We start from the raw sequence: 22,296 nt of genomic DNA, 5'->3' as shown, positions 1-22,296 counted from the left end.
GGAGCCCTGTGCTTCCCTAATGGAGATTTCAGGCAGGCTCAGCTTGCATTACTCAAAGTCAGAGGACAAGAATCACCCTGTGGCAGTCAGCTCCTATCAAGTCAGTTTAGATACACTCCCAAGCCTATCAAAGTAGGTTTTTTCTAAGATCAGCAGTCTTTGCTGATGACACCTGCATTATTATGGTCATGGTTGGTTTGCCCTGCTCAGGGCATGCAGAACCTGATGTGTTTGTCTGGCACTTATGTGCCTTCATACAGCATAATCTGCTGTAAGTTTAGTCATGAATTAGTGACAATTAATGATCAAATCCACCAGTCAGAATAGGTGAAGAAAGAGAAGCAGAATCAGCACAAGCAAAAAGGGCAACAGGTCTATGAAATCTGGTCATGTAATCCTTTTAAACCCACAACTTGATTTTGTAATCTAAATGAAACCCTCAGTAGCCCACAGTTGCCAGGACTCATCCTTAGAGACCTGGGTTTTGCTGTACACTTTGCCATGTTTTGTACCTCCATTTGTTCAGATTTTCACAGCTCAGGCAAAACCAAGGCAGTGATGGTGATCCTCTGAAAGGGAGCTTGGACAAAACCATTTCCAGAGTCCTTTCCAAACAATGTTTTTATGATTCTCTGTTCAGCAAGAAACAGATACAAGGGAAGTAGAAAAGGTAGGAGTAATAAGAGTCCAGAAACCCTTTCAGGTGTGTGTGTTAATCATCTTTAGTGAACCAGTGTTATACACAGAAGAGTATGCCCAGGGGTAGTGACTGCATTCCCCATACCAACAGTCTGCAAACCATCCTGAATCACAGACAATGGTCTGTTTTTCTAAAACACCTCCTGAATTGGAGAGACAACAACACAAGAAGGAGGTTTTCTCCCTCCAAATATTTTCAACTGCTCTACCTTGCTAGAGGTCTAGAGGACAGAGAAGAGACCCTCATCTCCATGAGGTATATTCTGCGACAAACTCAGCTGCCTGCCCAGCTCTGCGTGCAAACCATAGCACAAATGCATGTAGATCAAATGAGAGAGAACACAGCAATGTCTTCAAACCATGACCTATCTCAAACCTAGCAAATGTCCAAAGATTAAAGCTATTATGTGCTGTCTTTAATCCCTTTAGCTATACAAGGCCCAGCTGAAGTAACTGTTGACATTTCTTTCAATTTTGAAGACTTCATCCCGATTCTCTACAAATTCCTCCGCTGATCCTACAACACATCTCCTCCCAGCCTCCTGCTTCTCAGAGTCTGTCCCCATGCTCTACAGACACCTTTCCATGGTTCCTTGGACTGCCCCATCACTGCTGCAGGGCCCAGATTCCAGCAAAACGGTCTCGGCAGCAGTGCTCCAAACATCTGCCACCCACAGCTGCTGCTGCTGGCCCAGGCTCCTTGTGCAGCACATCCCGGGGTTCCTGCCTTACCTCCAGCTGCCAAAAAGTGGAGCCAGCTCCCTGAGAGGAGTTCTCCATTAACTCCATCCCTGGGGCAGAGTCCACAGGCTTTAAGCAGACACACTTCACAGCCACATTCCTGCCAGCAGCAGGGGCAGTTACAGAGGGAAAAGTGAACGCTTTCACTTTGTTTCCAACTTTTTCCAACTGCTTCCAGTTTCCAACAGCTTCCAGCTTTTTGATAAGAGCAAATGGAGGCACAGCAGCAGCTAGATCTTAATGAGGGGTGGACTGCAAAGATTAAAGAGGGTTTTGACAGACAGAGCACTGAAATAAAATGCCAGCATTACTCATTTTTTGCCACGGGCTCCCTAAGAGGCAGTGGGCAAGCAGAGAACCTGTGCCTCAGTTTCCCCATCTCTAAAATGGGGGTAAGGGCTTAATTTGAAATACTTTAACAAATATTGATGAAAAATACCACAACAGAAATATTGTTAGCAATGAGAAAAAGAAAATTCCCTTTTTCTCTTTACTGTTTGCAGCCATACTAGAATCAAAACAAAAGGAAGAGGGGAACCTGCAAGGAATTACTATTCCCCAAAGGCCTCTCTGACCCTAGGCTGCAGAAAAAACTTGAAACCCCCTAGGAATTTATCTGAAAGGAAAGGAGTGAATCTTACAGTGAAAAGATTGCTTGTGCAATAAAAGATTAAGATTTCTATTTTCTCCTGCTTCTTATTTTTATCCTTGTAAGAATCATAATCATCACAAATAAATTACATAAGTTGCAAAGTCAACAGTGAGGAATATTACACCAGGAACATCTTAATGCAAGTCAGTGCCTGAATCCAAAGCAGAGCAAGTGGAGCCCATTGGGAGCTAATGAACAACAGCTTTGTTCTAGTTAGGGAGCAGCTGTCTGCATAAACAAGTGACTAACCCTGGCCCCAGTTGGGTTGTGCCTCCTGCTGCTCAACTCCAGCCATTAGGTAAGAATACATCTTCATATCCTCAAAACTATCTCATGCTGCAGGTGTTGTCTCTGTGCTGACACTTTTGGTGGTTACCTTGAATGTGTGTGGGGTACAGTTTTTAAACAGCTTCCCCCTCAAGAGAAACCTTTTAGGTATTTATAGTATTCAAGGGGAAATATCAGGTTTCTTCACTGACACCCCTGCTTGTAGTATAATAGTGACCAATGAATGAAATTCCCATTACAAAGAAAATCAGGTTTTACAAAACAAGGTAGTCCCATATCAGTCCATTAGCAGCACAAGCAGTGAAAAATTGGAAGTGCTTACATGATCCAAATTACAGAGCTAAGATATTTTTTTAATCTGACTTAAAATTCTAAACCCTATGTTGTCAAAATACAGCTTATCTTTCAAGGCTAATGAGATGTGTGCCTATTTTTAGCATGTCAGTAGTCAGATAAAAAAGTGGAAAGGAAAGCCTGTATTGTTGTGGTCCTCAAGCATCATCAGCTTTCCCCATAAAACAAAAGGTGGAGTAGTAGAGCACTGAAAACAGCTTCACAGTTAATTGCAAGTTAACTGATCCAACAGGATCATCAGAACTGGGCTGATGTATTGAGTCCATCTCTGTCCCCTGCCCTAAGTGGTGCCAGTGCAGGTGCTCATCGGGCTGCACTGAGATGTGTGTTTATTTATGTATGCAGTCACCAGCAAGGGGAGGCTGCACTTTCCAAGGGGAAATTTCACACAGAGATTTCTTTTTAATATATACCCACAAGCTCATTTGAACATTATCAGCAATGTAAGTTACAGCTGCCTTGAAGCTAAACCAAAGCTTTAATCCTTTTAAAGCATGGGGTTTTTTACATAGTCTCTAAAGTATAATCTTTGGAGATACATTATTATAAGCCTATTTATCATTCAAAGCATATTAGCCATTTCTTGTACAGTTCTACTTGTTAGTAGGATTTTTAAAAATAAGACTTTTCTTTACACAAAGCCTGTAGCAATTTAGATGAGCACTCTGATTAAAAGAAAAAGAGCTTCCTAATTAATAGTCTTGCTGGTTCTCCCTATAGCTTAATTAAAATAAACAAGCAGCAGAGTTTTAACATGAGCATTTCTAATAAGATTTTTTTTTTAATCAGCTCATTTTACTCCTAATACTTCTAGCAAAAATTGGTTTATTTCTCATTAGGCTTTTTCATAGGGCTGAATCCTTCACTTGTCCTGTTAGGGTAATTACACACATATGTACAAGTTTACCACAAAGATTGTGAAGTCCTAAAGGGGATGCATTAAGTTGTTTACTTAAATTAAATGTAAGCCTGATTTACCTTTGGGGAAACTGCTTATTTGTGCAAAAAGAAATATGGAAACCAACAACAAATTAATTCAAGTAAACTGCAAATGTGGTTAATACTAATTTTCTATTACAGGCCTTTGACTTAGTTATTTTAACTGGTGCCATTTAGTATGTAAATCAAATGTTATTTACTGGCTGATTTAACATTTAATGTTTCTAGTGTAAGCTATTCTTACTAAATTAAGACTGAAAAATATATCAAAATTTTATTGCTTTCTTTTGCCTTAGATGCATTGGTTCACAATTCTACTGGGGCTGTAGGAGCTGAGACTGTCATCACTATGAGCTGCTAGGTTTCAAAGATAAACTGTTCCAAATTATAGGAGATGCTTTACAGGTATGCTATGGACTAGAGATCCATCAATTGCAGGTTTTAATGCAGCTCCCTTAATGAGTTTTTTCTGTGTTGGTAACTGCCCCAAATTGCTGTGTCAGGAGGAAAATGGTTCATAAGTATTATGATAGATCATAATATATCATCATTCATGGGTATTAACCTAGCTCTTTGAGAACATAAATGTGGTGTATGTACCAAAAAAATATCTCATGCTGCACTGGAAATGAAAGTCCCCACCTAGTTAAAACTGCTGATGCTATTAATGTGTGTTTTACTCAATAATGTGATGACAGGGGGCTTTGTTTCTGCCTACATATAGTCCCTAAAAAATGCTGCACCCACTGTGTCATTTCTGCAGCACTGATATTTTGCTCACTGCTCCCATTTTAGCACGTGCTGCTCCTGCCATTTTTGATGGTCAGTGCTGTAGAGGTTATAAAGAGAGAAATCACAGAGTAAGTGTCCCAGGACACTGCTCATCCACGAGAAATGCAATTGTTTGCAAAGGTTTGCTCAGTCAAGCAAACAAAGCAAAGTCCTGAGCCAGCAAATGCTTTATTAAATTAGGTAGACACATTTTTATCATGTGTCTCCATGATAAAAACTGGGCATATATACAAGATAGGGACTTCTGCAGTCTTTTCCAAGAAGCTCTGAGAGAAACTGTAGAGTCTAAAGATAAACATAAAGATTTTCCCTCAAATAAAATTTGGTTTAAGGGCAAAATAGGAAAGATAATCTTATTTACTGAAATGCTTACAAGTCATTTCCATGTGTAGTCGCAAGTACCTAAGCAGCTCAACCTGAATCCTCCTCCTCCTCAGCTGCAGCTTGTTTGCTCTATTAGGCTGTTTTGAGAGTTTCTCTTTAAATGCCCTGCACCCTCCTGCACTCAAGGTAAATTGTGGCAATGTGGTTTTGCAGGGTTGGCTGTGTCCCTGCTGTTTGAGATGTCCCCTCTATAGAGCAGTAAATTCTCCAGGAGGCATCTCTTCAGCCCTTCGTTCATCCACCAAACAGCTGTCAGCAGGGGGAAAAACAACCAGGTAAGGGTTTACTATCCTCATAGCATTTGCTCTGTTTTTATGTGCTATAACAAGAACGTGGAAGGATCAAGAGAAGTCAAAAATGAGCCTTATGGCCAGAAGGACTGCCTTGCTCCTGAAACTGCTACAAACTGCCACTTGTAAAGCAGTTAGAAATATTCCTGTTGCTTACCTTAATGTGAAAGCCACTGTTATTTCTGTGTCTCTGTAGGAATTACAAATAAAGAGCAGTCATGAGGAGCTTTGCTAATCCATGCACCTCCTTGTTGTCTTGCAGAGCAGGAAAATGGGACCAGGGCAAACCATGGAGAGCCTGCTGTCAAGCATGCACTGCTCAAACCACCCCAAAACAGTGCCTAGAAGATCTGTTCCAAAGGTGAACAAATGCACTCAGGTTAACATGGACTTGGAAGAGAAGAAGTCCAGTGCAGACCTGAGCCTTTCTAGGCGGTCAGAGCATTCTCCAGGGAGCACATCACCCACCCAGAAAGATTCCTCTTCCTCCCCAGAACAGTCTGTCACGCCAGCTCTGCTGCCACAGCTGCCCCCACCTCCACCCCTCCCTCCTGGGGGCAAGGTGCCTCTTCCCCCTGTTTCCACACCTGGCACGAGTGCCCCATCACTGCCATCTCCTCAGCCATGCAGCAGTCCTGGGTGCAGCCATCCTGCCTGTGGCTGTGGGGAGCAGCCCCAGGCTAGGAAGACACCGACACTGAGGATGAAGGTGCTCCACTGGCAGAAGCTGCCCTGTGACGTGGTGAGACGTACGTGCTTGTTTGTACACTGGGCTGATGGGTTCGTGCACTTTGCAGCCAGAGGAAAGCACTGATGTTGGGGGAATTAACCTTCATTCATAAGTCAGGTCACACAAGTGGTCCCATTGCTTGCTCTCAATCATAATCACAAAATGAATATGGAAAGGCAGTCCTCTGACAATTAGTGGAGGAAATGGTAGTTTGGGAGAAGCTCTGGGCTGAGGCTCTGTGGCTGCTGAAGTTACCTTCTCTTAACCTCTCAATCTCTGTTATTTGTTAAAGGGATATTGTGAGTCTGCACTGATTGAGGTTTGTAAAATGCTCTGAGTGTGTGGCGTGGAAAGGTCCTCATGTTCTGTGGTTCTTCTTAATGAATTGCTGGTGCATCACCAGTGAGTGAACTCTCAGCTGAGAGCTGGTGTTACATTGCTTTTTATGTTCTTGCACAGCCAAAAGGTGCATCAGCCAAGATCTAAGGCTGAAAACTCTTGTTGGTAGGGCTGAGGAATGTGTACCCTCAGGGTAGCCCCCAGTTTCATTACAGGCATGTAATTTGTGTGGTGTTTCACACACACACACAAAATAACCCTAAGAGTCTGTGGTTAGCATGTGGCAAAGGGGCTTGAAGGTCTTGTTTGACTTCCAGCAAAGAGGCTGGAAACACATCTCCAGTTTTGCTGCTGTTTTTAATATTCAGTTCACACAAGACAGATCTCAGTTGCTCTTCCTTGCTTATCTCCAGGACAAGGGGTCATAAGGGGCAAGAACTTGCTGCTATGATAAAATATATAAACACAGATATAGAAAAACCTGAGCCATGGATCACTTTTCTTGTGCAGAGACACAAACTGAGATTGATCCCCAATGCATTCAGTGTCACTGTTGTAATCTCTCCTAAACCAAAAGGAGCTGAGATCCTGTCTTAAAGGTTCCCATGTTGTACAAAATCATGTTTGGAAGTTCTATTTGGTTTTTTTTGGATAGGTCCCAATGGTTCTGGTAATAATGTTGAGCTTGGGAGTCTTTATCTCTTGCAAAAAGAGATGTTTACCTAATTGGATGCAGCATCCCCTGTTTTGGTACCACAGTCAATGGGTCAGCAATAGCAAAAACAATTTGGAGCAGCCCATTAAGTTCATCTGCTGCCTTCAGCTCAGTGAATTGAATGTGGCAGTAATCTTCCAGGTTTAATTAGGCTTCAAACCTTTGGGATGCTCTCTGTGGGAGCTGTCACTCTTAAATAATTCACATTTGTCCAGGGCTAATGAGCATCATATTTCATTCATCCTCAAAAGTGTTTTCCCTTTTACAAATCACACTACCTTGAAACTGCTCCTCAACCTCTGTGGTCCATCTTGAGCTTTTATTCTCCTCCAGAAAGCCACTCCATATGGGCTGTGATGCCAAGCAGCAGCAAGGAGCTTGTGGAACCCGACTATGCAAGCTTGGAGCTCCTTTTCTCTGTCCCATCAAGAATCCCTATGGAGAAAACAGGGCCAAAAATAAAGAAAACCAAAGAGGTACTTGCCCACTTTTTGTAGAAATTGGCAAAGTTGTTGGAGGTCAAAAGCTTATTAATTCTTTGTTGTTGTCAATCATTTATGACAAGAAAGTTTGAAATATTTTGAGATCCACTGCCTGAGGCTGCCTTAAAAAAACAGAGGGGAGGTTTAGAATGAAACAAGTTGAAGCAACTCTGCTGAGGGATAGGTCTTCATCTGAGGCAGGGAGGACATGGCAATTTCAATATTAATTCTTATGAACTGGAATAAGCAACTCAATTTCCTTCTTTATGCCTTTGCCTCTTTCTAAAATATATCTAATAGCTGAATTGTTGTCATTGGGATTTGATCAATGAAGGTTATTGATTATATTATTACCAAAAAAGAATAAATCTCGACCAATAAAGAAACAAAACCTATAGAAAACCTGTTAAATCTAAAGTAAATGTCTTTCTAGCTGATTGATTTTTTTTTTTCTTTTTACAGATCACATTCATAGGTCCAAAGAAAAGCCTCCTTCTGAGTATATTTCTGAAGCAATTTAAATGGTAAGATTTGGAGAATAGCATCTGAACTACTGATTTGATGTGTCTATGTGTTTATTCAGATATTAAATGAAATTAATTTAGCAGTAATACTTTGCAAGTACTATCTTTCTTTAATGAGAAGTCAACTTTTTTCTATTTTTTTTTAAATAATGATAGGTGACAGTCTCTTTTCAGACAATTAATATAATTTTTCAAACTGGTATTAAATCTAGAATGGACTACAGATTCCAAAAGAGACAATATTCATAAATAACAGTACAGTTATGTAGAAACACGTTTTTCTTTGGTATTATTGTCATAAATATCAAATTCTGGCAGGAACTGTTAGTGAAGATTGTTGAATGGAAGTTCCAAGTCACTTCATTGCTTTTAAAGAAGCTCTTCCAGGGGTTCAGTTTCAAAATCATACATGGTTTTTATGTGCAGTTTTTCTATAAATAGGAAACTGTTTGAATAACAAGACAAATGGAAATTTACTAAGTCACAGCCCTCATGGAGGGGTGGGGGAGGAAAGGAATTTGTACTAGTTTTTGGGAAAATATCTTTACTCTCAGATTCCCTGAAACTATGGCAGGATGATGATGGATGTTCTGCTCTCTCTCTGCCCTTGTGTCATGGCCCATGTTAAAAGGATTTCAAGAAGAAACTCAGCCAAGAAATCCCTTTTCATTAAGAACAAACCAGAGTCATTCAGAGGGATGTTTTTAATTACTATTATTCTTTTCCCATGACAAAGTCCTTCTCAGTGGGGGAGAATGGTGCATAGCCTAATGCAGATGCTATTTCCCCTCCCTGTATGGTTCCCTGGGCAGTGTTTGAGCTCTCCTGGGAGCAGCTGGGATCAAAGAGCTGAGTCCCTCTGCCCTTGTGAGGGATGAGGCTGCTCTGGAGCCGGGTGCTGCCTCTGTTAGCCCTGGTGGCTGAGGGAGCCCAGCTCTCAGGTTCCTCAGCAACCTGGAAGCGTTTCCAACACTTGCTGCCTGCCAAAGTTTCAGGCAAGGATTTGAGTTAAAACTTTCTGTGAGCCGTTGGTTTTATCCTTGTCTTTGCTGCAAATGGTGGAGGAATTCAAATGTAAATACCTTCTCAGTGACAGTGGATACCCACAGTAAAAGCAGAGCTTTGGGGTTTGTTGTGTAAATACGAACAAAGGCCAAAAAGCACATATAAATTATAAAGAATAGTGCTTTAGGCTTAAAAGAAACACATTTTCACATCTCCACTGTACTTTTGAGGACTAAGATCCAAATTATAATGGCAGGCAAGTATAGTAAGATTTACTTCAGTTCTCCTGGAGTGCCACCAGAGAGATTGAGGTGTTTTTTGCCATGTTACTCCCCCAGTGCTCCCCATCATTTCTCTCCTTCTTGCAGCTCCAATGAAGAGATTGCTGCCATGATTCAGAAAGGGGACAGATCCAAGCTGGATGCTGAGATACTGAGACAGCTGCTTAAACTGCTGCCTGAAGACCAGGAGGTATCTATTAACGTGTCATTCTAGTGGAGTTCAGCTCGAAATATTTGCACTGCTAAAGCAAGAAGCTATGACTGGATCCCACACCCTTCTGCAGCCTCTAGGTCAATGAAATTCCAAGGCAGAGTGGTGGGAAGTCCATCCCAGCAAGTCTGGCCTCTTCACACAAAGGTTAAGCAAGAACATGTTGGGAGACTCAACACAGGTGCAGACAAAGTGCTGCTCTCTGTCCTGTTATTTTAATTAAGTGGATGAAGCACAGTAGGATTTGTAGACTTAGGTGAATAGAGAGCCTTTCAGAGCAAGTTTCAAAAAGGAGGAAGGGAAAGGACCCATCTTTTTTAAGGGTTTCTGGGTGCCTGTGCATTATAGCTCCCTGAATCTCTGCCTACAGGTCAGGAATTCATCCTAGGAGATGCTGTATAAAGGTAAAAAACCTTCCAGTCAAAACAAAACCTACATGTTTGCCCTTGCAAACCAGTTCATATGTAGAATTTATTGTTCATCTGCTTCATTCCCATTGCCTGTGCACACAGCAAGTTCAGAAAATCCAGTTTCATGCCTATAAGAAGAAACCAGAAATGTTTGTTGGTTATTTTCCCTGTTAAATTAAATTGTGTGGTTATTTTGCTCTTTTATTCCCTGTTAGATAAATAGTCTGAAATCTTACAAAAAAGAAAAATCACAGCTGGCAAATGCAGATCAGTTTTACCTCCATCTTTTGGAAGTTCCCAGGTAAGCAAAATCCTTCTTATCTCTTTCCATGAGTGTGGTCCTTACAAGCCTTGTCCATAAAAATTGAGACCTCTGTTTCTTGTGCTAGAGGGATGTTCCTGACATCCAGGCTTCAGGACAAACCATCTGACTGCTATTTGTAGACCTTGCATGAGATTTTTTTTTTTCCTTCTTAAAGGCCAGAGAGACTTTCAGACACCTTTGGCAAACCACAGTTAAAATAACCTTGGTATGAAAAAACCCTTGACTGCTGAGCAGCTATTCCTGTGTGGAGCTGCAGACTGAATCCTGTCACCAGGCTGCTGATTCACTCCACCCCTGGGCTACAGATCCCAGTTCACCCACTGGGGAGCCCACAGAGCCAAGAGTGAATCACAGCAGTGCCTGTGCTCTCACCACCTCCCCAGCTTTTACCAAGTCAAATGAGGTGCACACAGAGAACTCAGAGCTGCTCACAAAAAGATGCTGATATATTATAATTAATAGCAGTAGCCCTCCATAAATATGAACAGTTGCCATGACACAACCAGAGACACTTTTTTGAAAATGTGGTGGTGAAAATGGGGTTTTTCATTTTCTCAAACTTCTAGCTAGATTTAAAACTACTTTATAAAATGTTTTCCTTCCAAAATATTAATCCGTGATGAAGCATAAATGTTATTAAATGACATCACTGCCAAAATATTTCAAATTTGTTTGTGAAGTTAAAAAGAACTGTGAAGTTAAAAATCCTGGCTAGTGTTGCCCAGGAATTGTAAAAAATTATGGTCTCATTATGCAAGGTAGTCACTGCCAGATGTCAGTCCAGCATTGCTTTCTGAAAGAGGAGATGATAATAGTTTCTAGGACATCTTTGGAAATATCTGTCTTTGATTTATTTATAATCCAGTTCTCATGTCAGAGCATTAAGGAGACCATAAGAATGTTGGTACTGTGCTTTGCCTAAAATGGATGATGCTCTTACTGAACACAAGTCAATTAATCAGGCCCATGGGGTTTGTTTTTCGTGGTGTTTGTTGTGGTTTTTTCCACTGATCTCTTTTTAGCTACCAGCTGAGGATTGAATGTATGCTGATTTGTGAGGAAACAAAAATTCTGCTGGAGTGTCTGTGGCCAAAAGCACAAGCCATCAGGACAGCCTGTGAAAGTAAGTACATCAGTGCTGCACCAGTGCCTGGCTTCAGCCACTTTACTGGATTACCATCAGTGGCAGCCTATGCTATAATCTAATCAAAATTAACCTTTTAATTGCTGAATGTGTAGAAAACATCAAAATGATTCTTAAATTCCTGCTCCTAGAATACATTCTGAAAAATTGCAGTTTGTGCTGTTCTGCTCTGAAGGAGTAGTTTTGAAGAGAGACAAGGAAATTTCCTTCATCAGAAAATCACAGAATAGTTTGGGTTGGAAATGGCCTTAAAGATGATCCCATTCCAACCTCCCTGCCATGGTCAGGAACACCTTGCACTAGACCAGCTTGCTCAGAGCCCTGCTCAACCTGGCCTTGAACACTTCCAGGGTTCACAGATCATTTAGGTTGGAAAGGATCTCTAAGATCACTGGGTCCAACCTTTGACCCATCAACACCTTACCAACTAAACCTTAACTCTAAGTGCCAAGTTGTTTCTTGAACACCTTCAGGAATGGTGACTGCCTCCCTGGGCACTTCATTCCACTGCTTAACCACTCTTTCTGTGAATAATTCCTCCCGATGTCCAACCTGAACCTCACCTGGTGCAGCTTGAATTCTCTCATCCTGGCAGTGGGAGAAGAGGCTGAACTCCCTCTGACAGCAACTTTTCAGCAGTAAGGTCTCTCCTGAGATGGAGATCTTGGATAAGTTACATTTTTGTGTGCTGAGGAGATTTTTGTCCATAACAATGGATCAATTTCAGTTTTTCCTGTAGTGTGCACTGATGCTTAGCTCTGTGGTGGAGCAGGACACAGTGACATACCAGAATCTGATGTGGCTGCCACAAAAGGGCATCCCAGATGATGTTCACCAAGATTTCAGGAGTCTCCTCCACCCAAAATTAGCCCTGATTTTAGTTTTGTCTCTTTATTGAAGATGCTTTTGCATTCCAGCTTCAGTTCAATGGTTTCAGAGAGTCATTGATCTCCTGTTAAACACTTAAACTGAAAAATTTTATCTTCACACACAAAACAGGGCTATACCTGGATGTCTGATGTCAGTGCTGTGGTTACTCTTTGTTGGGGTGCAATCAACAGCTCTCTGTAGTCCCACCCTGACATCTCTGCTCCCCCTCCATCCCATGGTGAGGGTCAGAGTTTCTGTTCTAATTCTGCTAAAAACTTTATTCTTACCCCAGATTCTCCTGAGAAAATGTGCATCTTTTCATTATCATTCTCACTAACAATGATAACAAGGCACAAAGCCCTTTTCTTAACTAGCATAATATGTGCTGGGAATGAGGACTATAGACTTTGACAAGTTTATGCACTTTCTTGTATGTGGTTCTCCTTCATAAGGCAGCTGCAGTGTTGACACATCTATACTCCAAACTTAATGGAAAAACTAGTTTTCCATCTACTTGTAAAGAAAAAATCACAATAGAAAGTTACTCATTTGACTTTCATTCAGCTGATTTATTTCTGTACTGGTATTTTTCCAAATCCATAATAATGGCTTGATATAATCTTGGATGAAAATTTTGTTGCCATCACTGTCAAACTTAATGAAAATTCTATTTCAGATAATTTAATTTAATTTATTGAAAATGTCTCTCTCTTGTTTTTTAGCAATTCTTACCAGTCACCGACTGCCAGTGTTCTGCCAATTGATTCTTAAAGTTGGAAACTTTCTGAACTATGTAAGTAAAATGATTTCTTTACTTGTTTATTCTAAAGATAACAGAAAATAATGCAAGACTTGAAAACTGAAGGAAAGAATTTTTTTTCTGTATCTTCCAGGGGCGTCACACTGGAGATGCTGAAGGTTTTAAAATTAGTGCCTTGCTCAAACTAACAGAAACAAAAGCAAACCAAAACAACATTACTCTGCTTCACCACATTTTGGAGGTACAACAAAACTGAGAAATTAATTTTGTGTGCATTATTCTCAAATATTAATTCCCCAGAAGCTGAGGGGCTTTTACCTCAGTAATACTCCACTATAGGTACCTGGAGGGTGAGGCTCTGTGCTGGGAAAACCATTAAAACTTTTCCACAGCTCTCTGTGCAGATGAGATCAATCCATACACAGTAATATTTAGGGTGGAAACACCAGGTTTCCTTCCTCAAGTTCACTTGACAAGTCTGCTTGCTGGTTTCTTTCTCTTCTTCAACTGCTCCCTTGTGTTGACACATATCCCAAATGCATCTGTCAAATAAAATTTATTTTTGTGGTATGAAGACAAAATCTCAGGTCAGCCTGCACACTGTGGCAGCCCATGGGATGTCAGCCTGAGCACTTTAAATGAGTCTCTTCCTTTCTTTTTAACTCCCTGTGGATGCCAACAAGAGAAAAAGAATGAACAAGACTAAATTTATCCCTACACTTATAAGAACGAAAATGAAGTGTTAAGTTTTCAGTCCTGATGTTGTCCAGCTGAAAACCTTTCATGCTCTTTGACAGTCTGTATAAGATAATAATTTTTTTCTCTTCAATTTTAGGAGGTTGAAAAAAAACACAGAGATCTCCTGCAGCTTCCCAGAGATCTTGACTTTGTTTCCAAGGCAGTGGGGTAGGACATTATTGTTTGTTTTTGTCATGTATGAATTGCCAAGCTCTTTAAAGCCAGCAAGGAGCTGACTCATTTTATGGTGCTGTAATAAGGTCACAGGATTTCTCTGCTGTAGGAGAGAGTGGTTCCCTTCAACACCAAAGTGTTGAAATTTTCATAGTTAAGCCTGGTTAAGACTTTTAGGTGGGGCTCAGTGTGATTTTTCTTTCTGTGGATCCAGTACTACTTTAGAGGAAAACTGTGTAGATAGTAAAATTCCCTCATTTTCAAGGACCAGATTCTTCTTCTACATATTGCAATAGAAACATATCATCCCTGAGGTTTCTCAGTCAGTTCAAGAAGTGTTTGGGCAATATTTTTGGGATACAAAATGTGACTCTTGGGGATGGTCCTGTGCAGGGCCAGGAGTTGGACTTGTTATTCTCCCTTCCAATTCAGCACATTCTGTCATTTTTAGGTGAAATCCCATCTGAAGGTACAAAGCTTATGTAAGAAGGGAATGATTGGTGTGGTTTAGTGGCAACTGGGGGGAACCTCAGGACTCTGAGTTGACTATCAGCATGTGTTTCTAATATATGAGGGTAGAAAGAAAAAACCTGTTTCTGGAGACTTTTGACTTTCTCCCATGTGTCAGAAAGCCTCATGGGTCTATCACCAGCTTTTTCTCTTTTTCTCTTTAATTCAAAGGAATCACATAGAGATATGTTCCGTTACACCAATCAGAATCCACATTTATAGCACCAGGATCAACATTTTTAATCCTGTTATGAATTCAGAGGATTCACAGGAACCTTGTAGTGATTTAGATTTCATTGTAACTCAAAGGAGTAACTTTTAAATCTGCCAGTGGATTGATATTTATTATGTAGCTGCTACATAATTTTTGAAAGTATTTTAATTCCATAATTTAATTCCTGTGGGTTTTGTGAGTTAGCTTTGCAGAAGATAAACTGAATGTTGTTTTCAATCATTAATTTCTTTTTGGATTGTGTCATGACAGAAATACATTTCTTGACTGAAACTAGATCTTGCTGGCCAAGAATATAGATGTACTCTTTGTATAAAGTAATTGCCCTCTACTTCAGTCAAACTCTCAAACTTACAAAATTGATTTGCTAACCAACCTGTGGAGAACTGTGCATGGTGTAAATCCTGCAAGGGGCTCTCCTAATGCTGCTCACATCTGGATGCAGTGTGAAACACCAAGCCAGGTTTTGCTGATTCAGTAAATTTTGTCTGGCACAGAGAGTAGTTCAGAACTCCAGATGATGTTGGTTTGGCAGTGGTTGTGTTTGGATCTCCACACAAGCTAAAGTAACACAGAGAGGAGATAGAATTTTGGACTATAAATAGACTGGAGAGAAAAGGCAAGGAGGGAAAAGAACCAGCTACATAAGGACAGTGTTGGCACAGGGGAGATGAGCTTGTGTTGCCTATGAATAAAAACAGGCTGGAATTTTCTTGGAGTTTTTTGAATGCTAGGACAGTGAGGTTCTTCCACAGTCCATCCAGGGAGGTAGTGAGGGCAAAAGCACAGAGTCTTTCTTAGATGAGGATTTGTGCACATGAAAAAAAGCATTTATACAGAAAAGAACTATCTGCAAAAACTGGGCTGGACAATTAATTCCATGTTCATTTGCAGAGATGATAATGTTTATAATAACCTTTAAAGTTGATGCAAACAAAAGACTGACCCCTTCAATGTCCTGTCCCTTTTGTGGACCTTTCAGAATCCACTTTGATGCCATGCAGGCCGAGGCAGGTGCCAATTTGAAGAAACTGCTGGAAATAGAGAAACATTTATTTTTGTCAACGGATGATTTAAAAATACAGCATGGAAAATCTGTGCAAGTAGGTAATGTGAGTGTGACACATTTCCCATCTTTCTTCCTAAGCACTCTCTTCTTAAAGGCGGTGTAATTCAGGTTACAACTGGACATAAAGCCCTGTGGGGAAGGGGTAATTACTACCCTCCCACTGTGCCCCAAAAGATAAGAGTATCCCAGATTTTCCTCAATTATTTTAATGTGGTACTGAGATATGGAAACAGCTGATGACCAGACAGATTTTTCTGTGGGTAAAAGAAAGGAAGGCCCTAAAAATGAAATGTAGACTGCAACTATAAACGTGTACAGTGCAGCACAGAAATGTTTTGTCTCACTGTGCTTTGTGGGGGAAAAAAAAGTGGACAGATTTGCAATATGCTTTTCCCTCCCCTCCACCCAAACTATATTTCCTACCATCTTAGATTTTCATATACTCAGAATGGGTCACTTAACTAAAGCTGTAATGTAGAAATCCTGGTGCTGCATGTCCCTTGCTCAGTCATCCCAGGTTGTGCCACATTTCCACATGGTTGTATGATGAAATGAGGGAAAATGCAGATTATTCAATTCAGAAATAAACATCACGCATTGTGGACCAGTCTTCGTTGTTAGTTTTTTTAAAAACTGACTGCTCTCTGTTAAGTGGCTGAAATCTTCTGGGCAGCTCAGAATATGCTACTTTTTAATATGCATAAATTATATTAAAAAATGTGTCTCAGGGCAGCCTCAATGCTTCAAAGGACCTGCAGAAGGAATTTGCCACCATTGAAAAGAAGAAGGAAGAACTTGCAGATTATCTTTGTGAAGACCGAAAAAAACTGTCTTTGGAAGATGTATTCAGCACAATGAAGACATTCAGAGAGATCTTTCTCAAGACCTTACAGGTAGTTTGCCCTTGTGGCTGTTTAAAATTAGGTTGAGAACTTTTTATTTATTAAATCAAGCAATAATTTCTATTTTTTTCTACTCTAAGCTGGGCTATGTAACCCTGGTTGCAGAAGTAAACGAAGGTAAATTTATGTGCTTGCAAACTGCAGCAGAAAATGAGTCTGTGGGCACATATAAAATTTGGGGCTTTTTTGGTTTTTTGTGGGGTTTAGGTTTGTTGGCTGGTTGCTAGTTGCTTGGTTTGTTTTTGTTTGTTTTTTTTGGGGGGGGGGGGGCAGGTTGGGATTTTTTGCTGTTGAGAACAGTTTAAGTAATTTCTCCCACTGACAATTATTAACCAGACCTAAGTGTAATAGGATCTTTGTGGCATGTGAAAGAATGAGCAACCTGACATGGTTTATAGACTTTGGTGATAGCCAAAAGGTAAATTTTCCAATAGGCAGAAGGTGTGTTTATGTGCTGGTATTTCATTGTACTAGTTAGCTCCCAAGAGTGTGTTTTGTGTTCCAAAAATCCCTTCCAAATCTCCCAATGGATTCTATTTCTTAACTTATAGGACTTTACTCCTTACAATGAGGAGTAAGAGAGCAGCAACTTCACCATAAAAATTTTCTAGAGCACCTTCCAATTTGTAAACTCTCTAGTAAAGCTCTATTTCATTTTCCTTACCACACACTTCACACCTGGACTAATGTCCTTCCTTTAGGGTTTTCTTAATGCCAGTGGCTTCACATTCATACACATTTAACAGCAAGAATCACCAGATCCTGTGCTGACTCCAGGAGAGCCCCAGCCTGGATAAACCTTCTGTAGAGAGAGCCATCTGCGCTGCAAGAAGAACTGCAAGAACAGACAACTCTGCTGCCAAGAGAGAGCTTCAGGGCAGATCATGGATCCAGATGAAAACAATCAAGTTTCTGAGGAAGTTACAGAAGATGAAAGGCAAAAAATATATCCTCTACTGTTCCCACTACCTGCTTCTCCATCAAAGCACTGAGCTGAAATTTTCCAAGCAATGCAGCTACCTGGGCTCTGAAAAGATGAGATACTGCCACAGACAGTCTGGAAAATTAATCCTATGAAGCACAGATGTTTTGGCAATAGGCTTGATCCTTAAAGTTCCTAAAATTCTAGGTATGAAGAAAAGAATTAAGAGAGCCAAGAACATAATGGGTCAGCATCTGTGGAGAGCTGTACTGGAAATTTACTGAAGGGTAATTTCAGCAATGGCAGCTCTTTCAAGAAGCAGTCCCAGTAAAGGTTATGAGTGTCCTAGTACAGCTGCAGGAGACTCAAACTACATTTCTGGGTGCTTCTTGCTCTCAGCCAGGTCAGAGAAACTAGAAAGAAGCTTCTTTTTATATCCCAAAATGAAAACTCCTTTTCATCTCATTTTGCATTCCATATCTCAGCAGCACCTCACCCCAAAGGTACCACAGCTATCAGCCATGTTGTCTGCACCTCACCTCCACTGCAGACCTAGAATTAATCTCCTCTTCCTCTTACTGTCACCTCAAAAAAAGATACTATTTGTAGTATCTTTTTGTACTTGAAAACAGCCACATGCTGAAAAGCTGAAGGTTTTAATTTTTAAAGCATCTTTTTATTCTCTGATTTTGATTTTTACACAAGAATTAGCCGCAGGCATCATCTCTTCCCAGTGCCATTTATTTTAAGCTTTACTGCTAAGGTGTAACTTTTATTTTGAGATGAGTCTTCTGTGTAAAGCAGGTCTCTTAACACTGCTAAAATTGTTAGTGCTATCTTTCCATTCCCACATCAAATAAGAAGGGAAATAGTTTCGATAAATAGTGATTCTTGATGTCTCCTAAGCTTATCTACAGAGATTTGGGGTTTGTTACTTTGTTCAAACAAAATCTTTCTCCCTTCCCTGAGGGTTCTTTCTCATCCCTTATCCTTCAGGTAACAAAAAATTGAGTTACACAAGTGGAATTACTTTAATAAGACTCTGCCATCTTTCTCTCCATCTACCTGGAGGAAAAAAGCCCAAATCAACAAAGCCTTTCCAAATACCCAAATGATATCCAAAACTGACACAGTGCAAGGAAGCAAGGGAGCTGGTTTGTCACCCAGGGCTGATGACTGTTTCACCAGTTCTCAAAAAATAAAAGAAGCAGATGGCAGGAGGAAGGAGACGGGGAGAAAATAGCTCCTCAGCTCAAAGACAAAAAATCAGAAATGGAGTTTTGCTGAGAACTGAGTGGTAAAATTGTGGGGAAAATAATCACTGTGTGATTATAGGGGATTGTGGGAAACATTTGATCTCCCTCAGCATTTGCAGCTGTTCACAGAAGGGATCTCCCAGCCAAGAGATGGTCTGATCTCAGGAAAAGGAGAAAAATGTTCCACAGAATCTGCTCTAGGAAGCATTCAGTTGATGGCAGAGGTTATACAGACAGCTCTGCACAGGGATAGCTCCTCTGTGTCCCTCCCCTAGGACAGCCACACTGGAGCAGCTGCTCCTCTGTAGGGTGCATGTGGTGTTGGAACAGGATGTGCTTTAGATAGTGTGGGGATAAACAGTTGTCCTGGAGCATCTTTTAATTCAAAATTCAAGCAAGTATCTAACATCCCACAAAGTGCCAATCCAAAGTGACTCCCTCTTTCACCAAATCTCATCCCTGCAGCTGCCTTCACTAATCCAGGAAGGTGGAGAAGGGATTGTGAGTATTCATTCCTCTGCCCTACTACCACTGTACCTTTTGGGGCTTTCTTGTGTTGAAGAAACTTGAAGTGTGTTTACATTGAATTGTTATGTTGTTTGGGGTTTTTTTTTACAGTTTTTCTGAAGAAAAATTTGGTTCAGGCTTGCTCAATTGATCAATTTATTCCTAATGTGTTTTAGCTTGTTCTCACTACTGTGTGTGCTGTTCAATAAGCAGAACAACACATCTCTGAATTCGCCTCCTTTATTTCTTATGGCATTCATTCATATTACATAGAGACATTCTCCCAGGGCCCACAAATCTGCAAGTCTCCCAGCAGCCATAGTATCTCAAAGATGTTATGCTAAGACAGCAGGAATTCATCAGGCAAGCACATAGGAGCCCTATATTGATGGAATCTTCTAGCCTCTCATAAAACTTCACCCATTCTTTCAGAAGCACCCTCTATTTGGGGCTAACGGATCATTTTCTTTCTCAGTCAAGAGTTCACAGATTTTTTCCTTTTCAAGGCACCCAGTGACAGTTTCCACAACGTTGAGCTTCTAATGCTCCTATATTTCAAACAGATTAACTATTAGTGCTCACAAGTTTTCTTTGTTTGATCCTAGATTTTTACTTACTATAAAGGCTGATTCTATAAACTTGTGCACATTTTCTTGGACTTGTTCAGCTCATCTTATGGAAATAGTGGCAGATGATCCATAGCAATCAAACAGATTTATCACTATCATGGGAAATTGTATTTTCTGCTTCAAACTCTCTGCAAAGCAGACCACACATGTCTCATCAAAAATCACCAAATTATCAGCATCTTCCTGGATGTTATTAGGTTTTGTCATATGACACAGCAGCCTCTTAAGTACTCATCTACCTGCAATGTGTAGATTAACTACTCAGTGGTTGCAATCAAAAGCAGGCAAGCTTCCAGGTGAGATGGCAATGTTCTGGTGACAAATGCAGCTTTGGAAAAAGAACTGCAGGAGCATTTAAGAAAATGGATTTTATCATCTTTATGTTATACTATAGTTATTTCAGTTGTTCAGAACTACCTTCTCCCACTGTTGTGCTAGTTATCAAAAGCCAGGAATACTCTTCCACTGAATAATCATCTTCTTTTGCTAGCAGTAATCATTCCAATCCTTTTTCTTCCTCCATTAATTTTATTATTCTGGTACCAGCAGCTCTGTGGAAACCAGAATCCTGCCTATCTACATAAATCCCAACAGGATTTATGCCATTCTGGCAATTGTGTGAGTGGTACCAATAAACATCCAGCCTGGACTCTGGCCCTGAACTGCAGTGCAGAAATACTACTGGCAAATTTAATGAGAGCCTGAAGAGAAACTGTGAATTGCTGTTTAACACAGCTGAACAGCTCCTGAAAATTCTGGTAGAAATCCCTGAATACAAACAAGGTTGCTATGGGATAAATCTCTAGAATGCTAATTAAGTTAAACTAATGTTCTCTATTGTGGACAAAGGGACTAATTAAGAAGAATGCATTTCAGTCCATAGTTGAAAGTTGCAGTTCAAGCTGATGAAATAGTTTGCTGGTAACATCATCACATGGAGAAGGCCAAAGGGATTGACCATGAAGCTCTGTTCTGCTGTTTACCCCCAAACCCCAGCGGCTGAGAGTTTTAAGTGCACACAGGTCATGTTCAGAATACCTATTCGTTGCAAACTGAGAGTTTCCTAACAAGCTTTTCCTTCTGAAACTCTTATTTATTGTTTTATTTGTCATTCTGTCTGAATGCAGGAAAATCAAGAAAGGAAGGAGCAAGCTGCAAAATCTGAGAAAAGGAAGAAATGGTTTAAAGGAGAAGATGCAAAGAGGCTAAAGGGAGAGTATGGAAAGTGTCATACATTTAGCAATTAATTTTTTTTATTAGCTAATCTTTTGTTAATTGGAAGGAATTTATCTGTTAGCTCTGGCAGATGTGATGCAATGAGAGTAACTTAAATGATGTAGTTATCAAGCAGATGAATAGTGAGACATCAATTACCAATTTTTGAGTGCAAGTGAATGCTTGGAAGAAATCCTGATAGGAATGTTAGAAAAAAATACCACTCCCAATGATCAAGTTTCTCTTACTTTGCTCAGAAGTGGAGGATATCCTGCTATTGTTCTGAATAGTTCTTGGGAGACTTTTAGGATTATAGAAAGCTGCAAACACTTGAACTCCATGCAGCACAGTAGGCAAATTGGGTCCTGTGTTATTGTTATCATAACATTTGCTTTCTTCTGATCAGAGATCTGATTCCTTGAAGGAGGTATGTCAGATCTTAAAGAAGTGTCTGTGCTGATTGATGCAGAAAAGCACTTGCTGTGCTGGGCCTCCTTGGGTGTGAAGCATTGCTAACATTGGCATGTGTATATTTTAAATTCTTATTTTGGCTAATACTTGGCATCCACTTTTATTGAAGGTTTCTGCCAATAACATTTGGTTACAATTCTTGGTTCTTCAGAGCACCACTGCAAAGAAGCCATCAGAAGCCACTCCATCTGAGTGGAGTTCATGTAAATTTTGTGCTAGATGCTCAACCCTTGGAAGACTGTTGTTTATCTTGTATCTGGTGTCTAAATAGATGGCCTCCTTTTAGATCCTCTTTCACAGTTATTCACTTTTAGAAATAGATTAAGATGTGTGAAGTCCATTGAAAACTGACCAAAACAAAGTTTTCAATATTGTCTTGTCAAGTTCTACCACAAATATGTTTTACATACTTTGCAATCATAATGCACTTAATGTAAAGTTGCAGGTTACAATAAAAAAAAATCCTTTTTGCTATAAATACAAAAGAGTAACGTAACATATGATAAAATAAAACCAGGAAGCAACATTTATCAGCTGTAAGAATTAAAGGTGTGCTTCAGCCCTATGAAGAAAAGGAGCACCAAACCAGAAGAACCTTCTGTATTTCCAGGAGACAGTTTGGGTGGAACTGTCATCATTTTTGTTCCTTTGTGATAACAAAGGTGAGGTGGATTTAATTCTTGGGGAGTATAAACTTGAACATAAAGAGCATTTAGAGTTATTTTTCAGTACTCAT

The 22,296-nt window shown here is 40.2% G+C and overlaps 1 protein-coding gene across 2 annotated transcripts; it reads left to right on the top strand.

Annotated features, from left to right (window-relative positions):
• The first annotated feature begins 3,984 nt into the window (after positions 1-3,984).
• On the top strand, positions 3,985-22,037 carry LOC134419748 (inverted formin-2-like). 2 transcript variants are annotated; one of them, XM_063159378.1, is made up of 14 exons: positions 3,985-4,078; positions 5,003-5,124; positions 5,402-5,888; positions 7,257-7,399; positions 7,868-7,929; positions 9,303-9,405; positions 10,052-10,137; positions 11,184-11,284; positions 12,898-12,968; positions 13,069-13,176; positions 13,771-13,841; positions 15,572-15,692; positions 16,387-16,551; positions 21,002-22,037. In XM_063159378.1, the coding sequence occupies exons 3-14, from the start codon at positions 5,411-5,413 to the stop codon at positions 21,119-21,121; spliced, it is 1,629 nt and encodes a 542-aa protein (XP_063015448.1). In that variant the 5' UTR covers positions 3,985-4,078; positions 5,003-5,124; positions 5,402-5,410; the 3' UTR covers positions 21,122-22,037. The 2 variants fall into 2 exon arrangements, with proteins under 2 accessions (XP_063015448.1, XP_063015449.1); XM_063159379.1 differs by lacking the exons at positions 3,985-4,078; positions 5,003-5,124 and having other exon boundaries at positions 5,423-5,500.
• The last annotated feature ends 259 nt before the right edge of the window (positions 22,038-22,296 follow it).

The sequence above is a fragment of the Melospiza melodia genome, chromosome 6 (genome assembly GCF_035770615.1).
Source record: "Melospiza melodia melodia isolate bMelMel2 chromosome 6, bMelMel2.pri, whole genome shotgun sequence".
NCBI classification, from domain to species: Eukaryota; Metazoa; Chordata; class Aves; order Passeriformes; family Passerellidae; genus Melospiza; species Melospiza melodia.
This window is presented reverse-complemented; position numbering and strand designations above follow the sequence as displayed.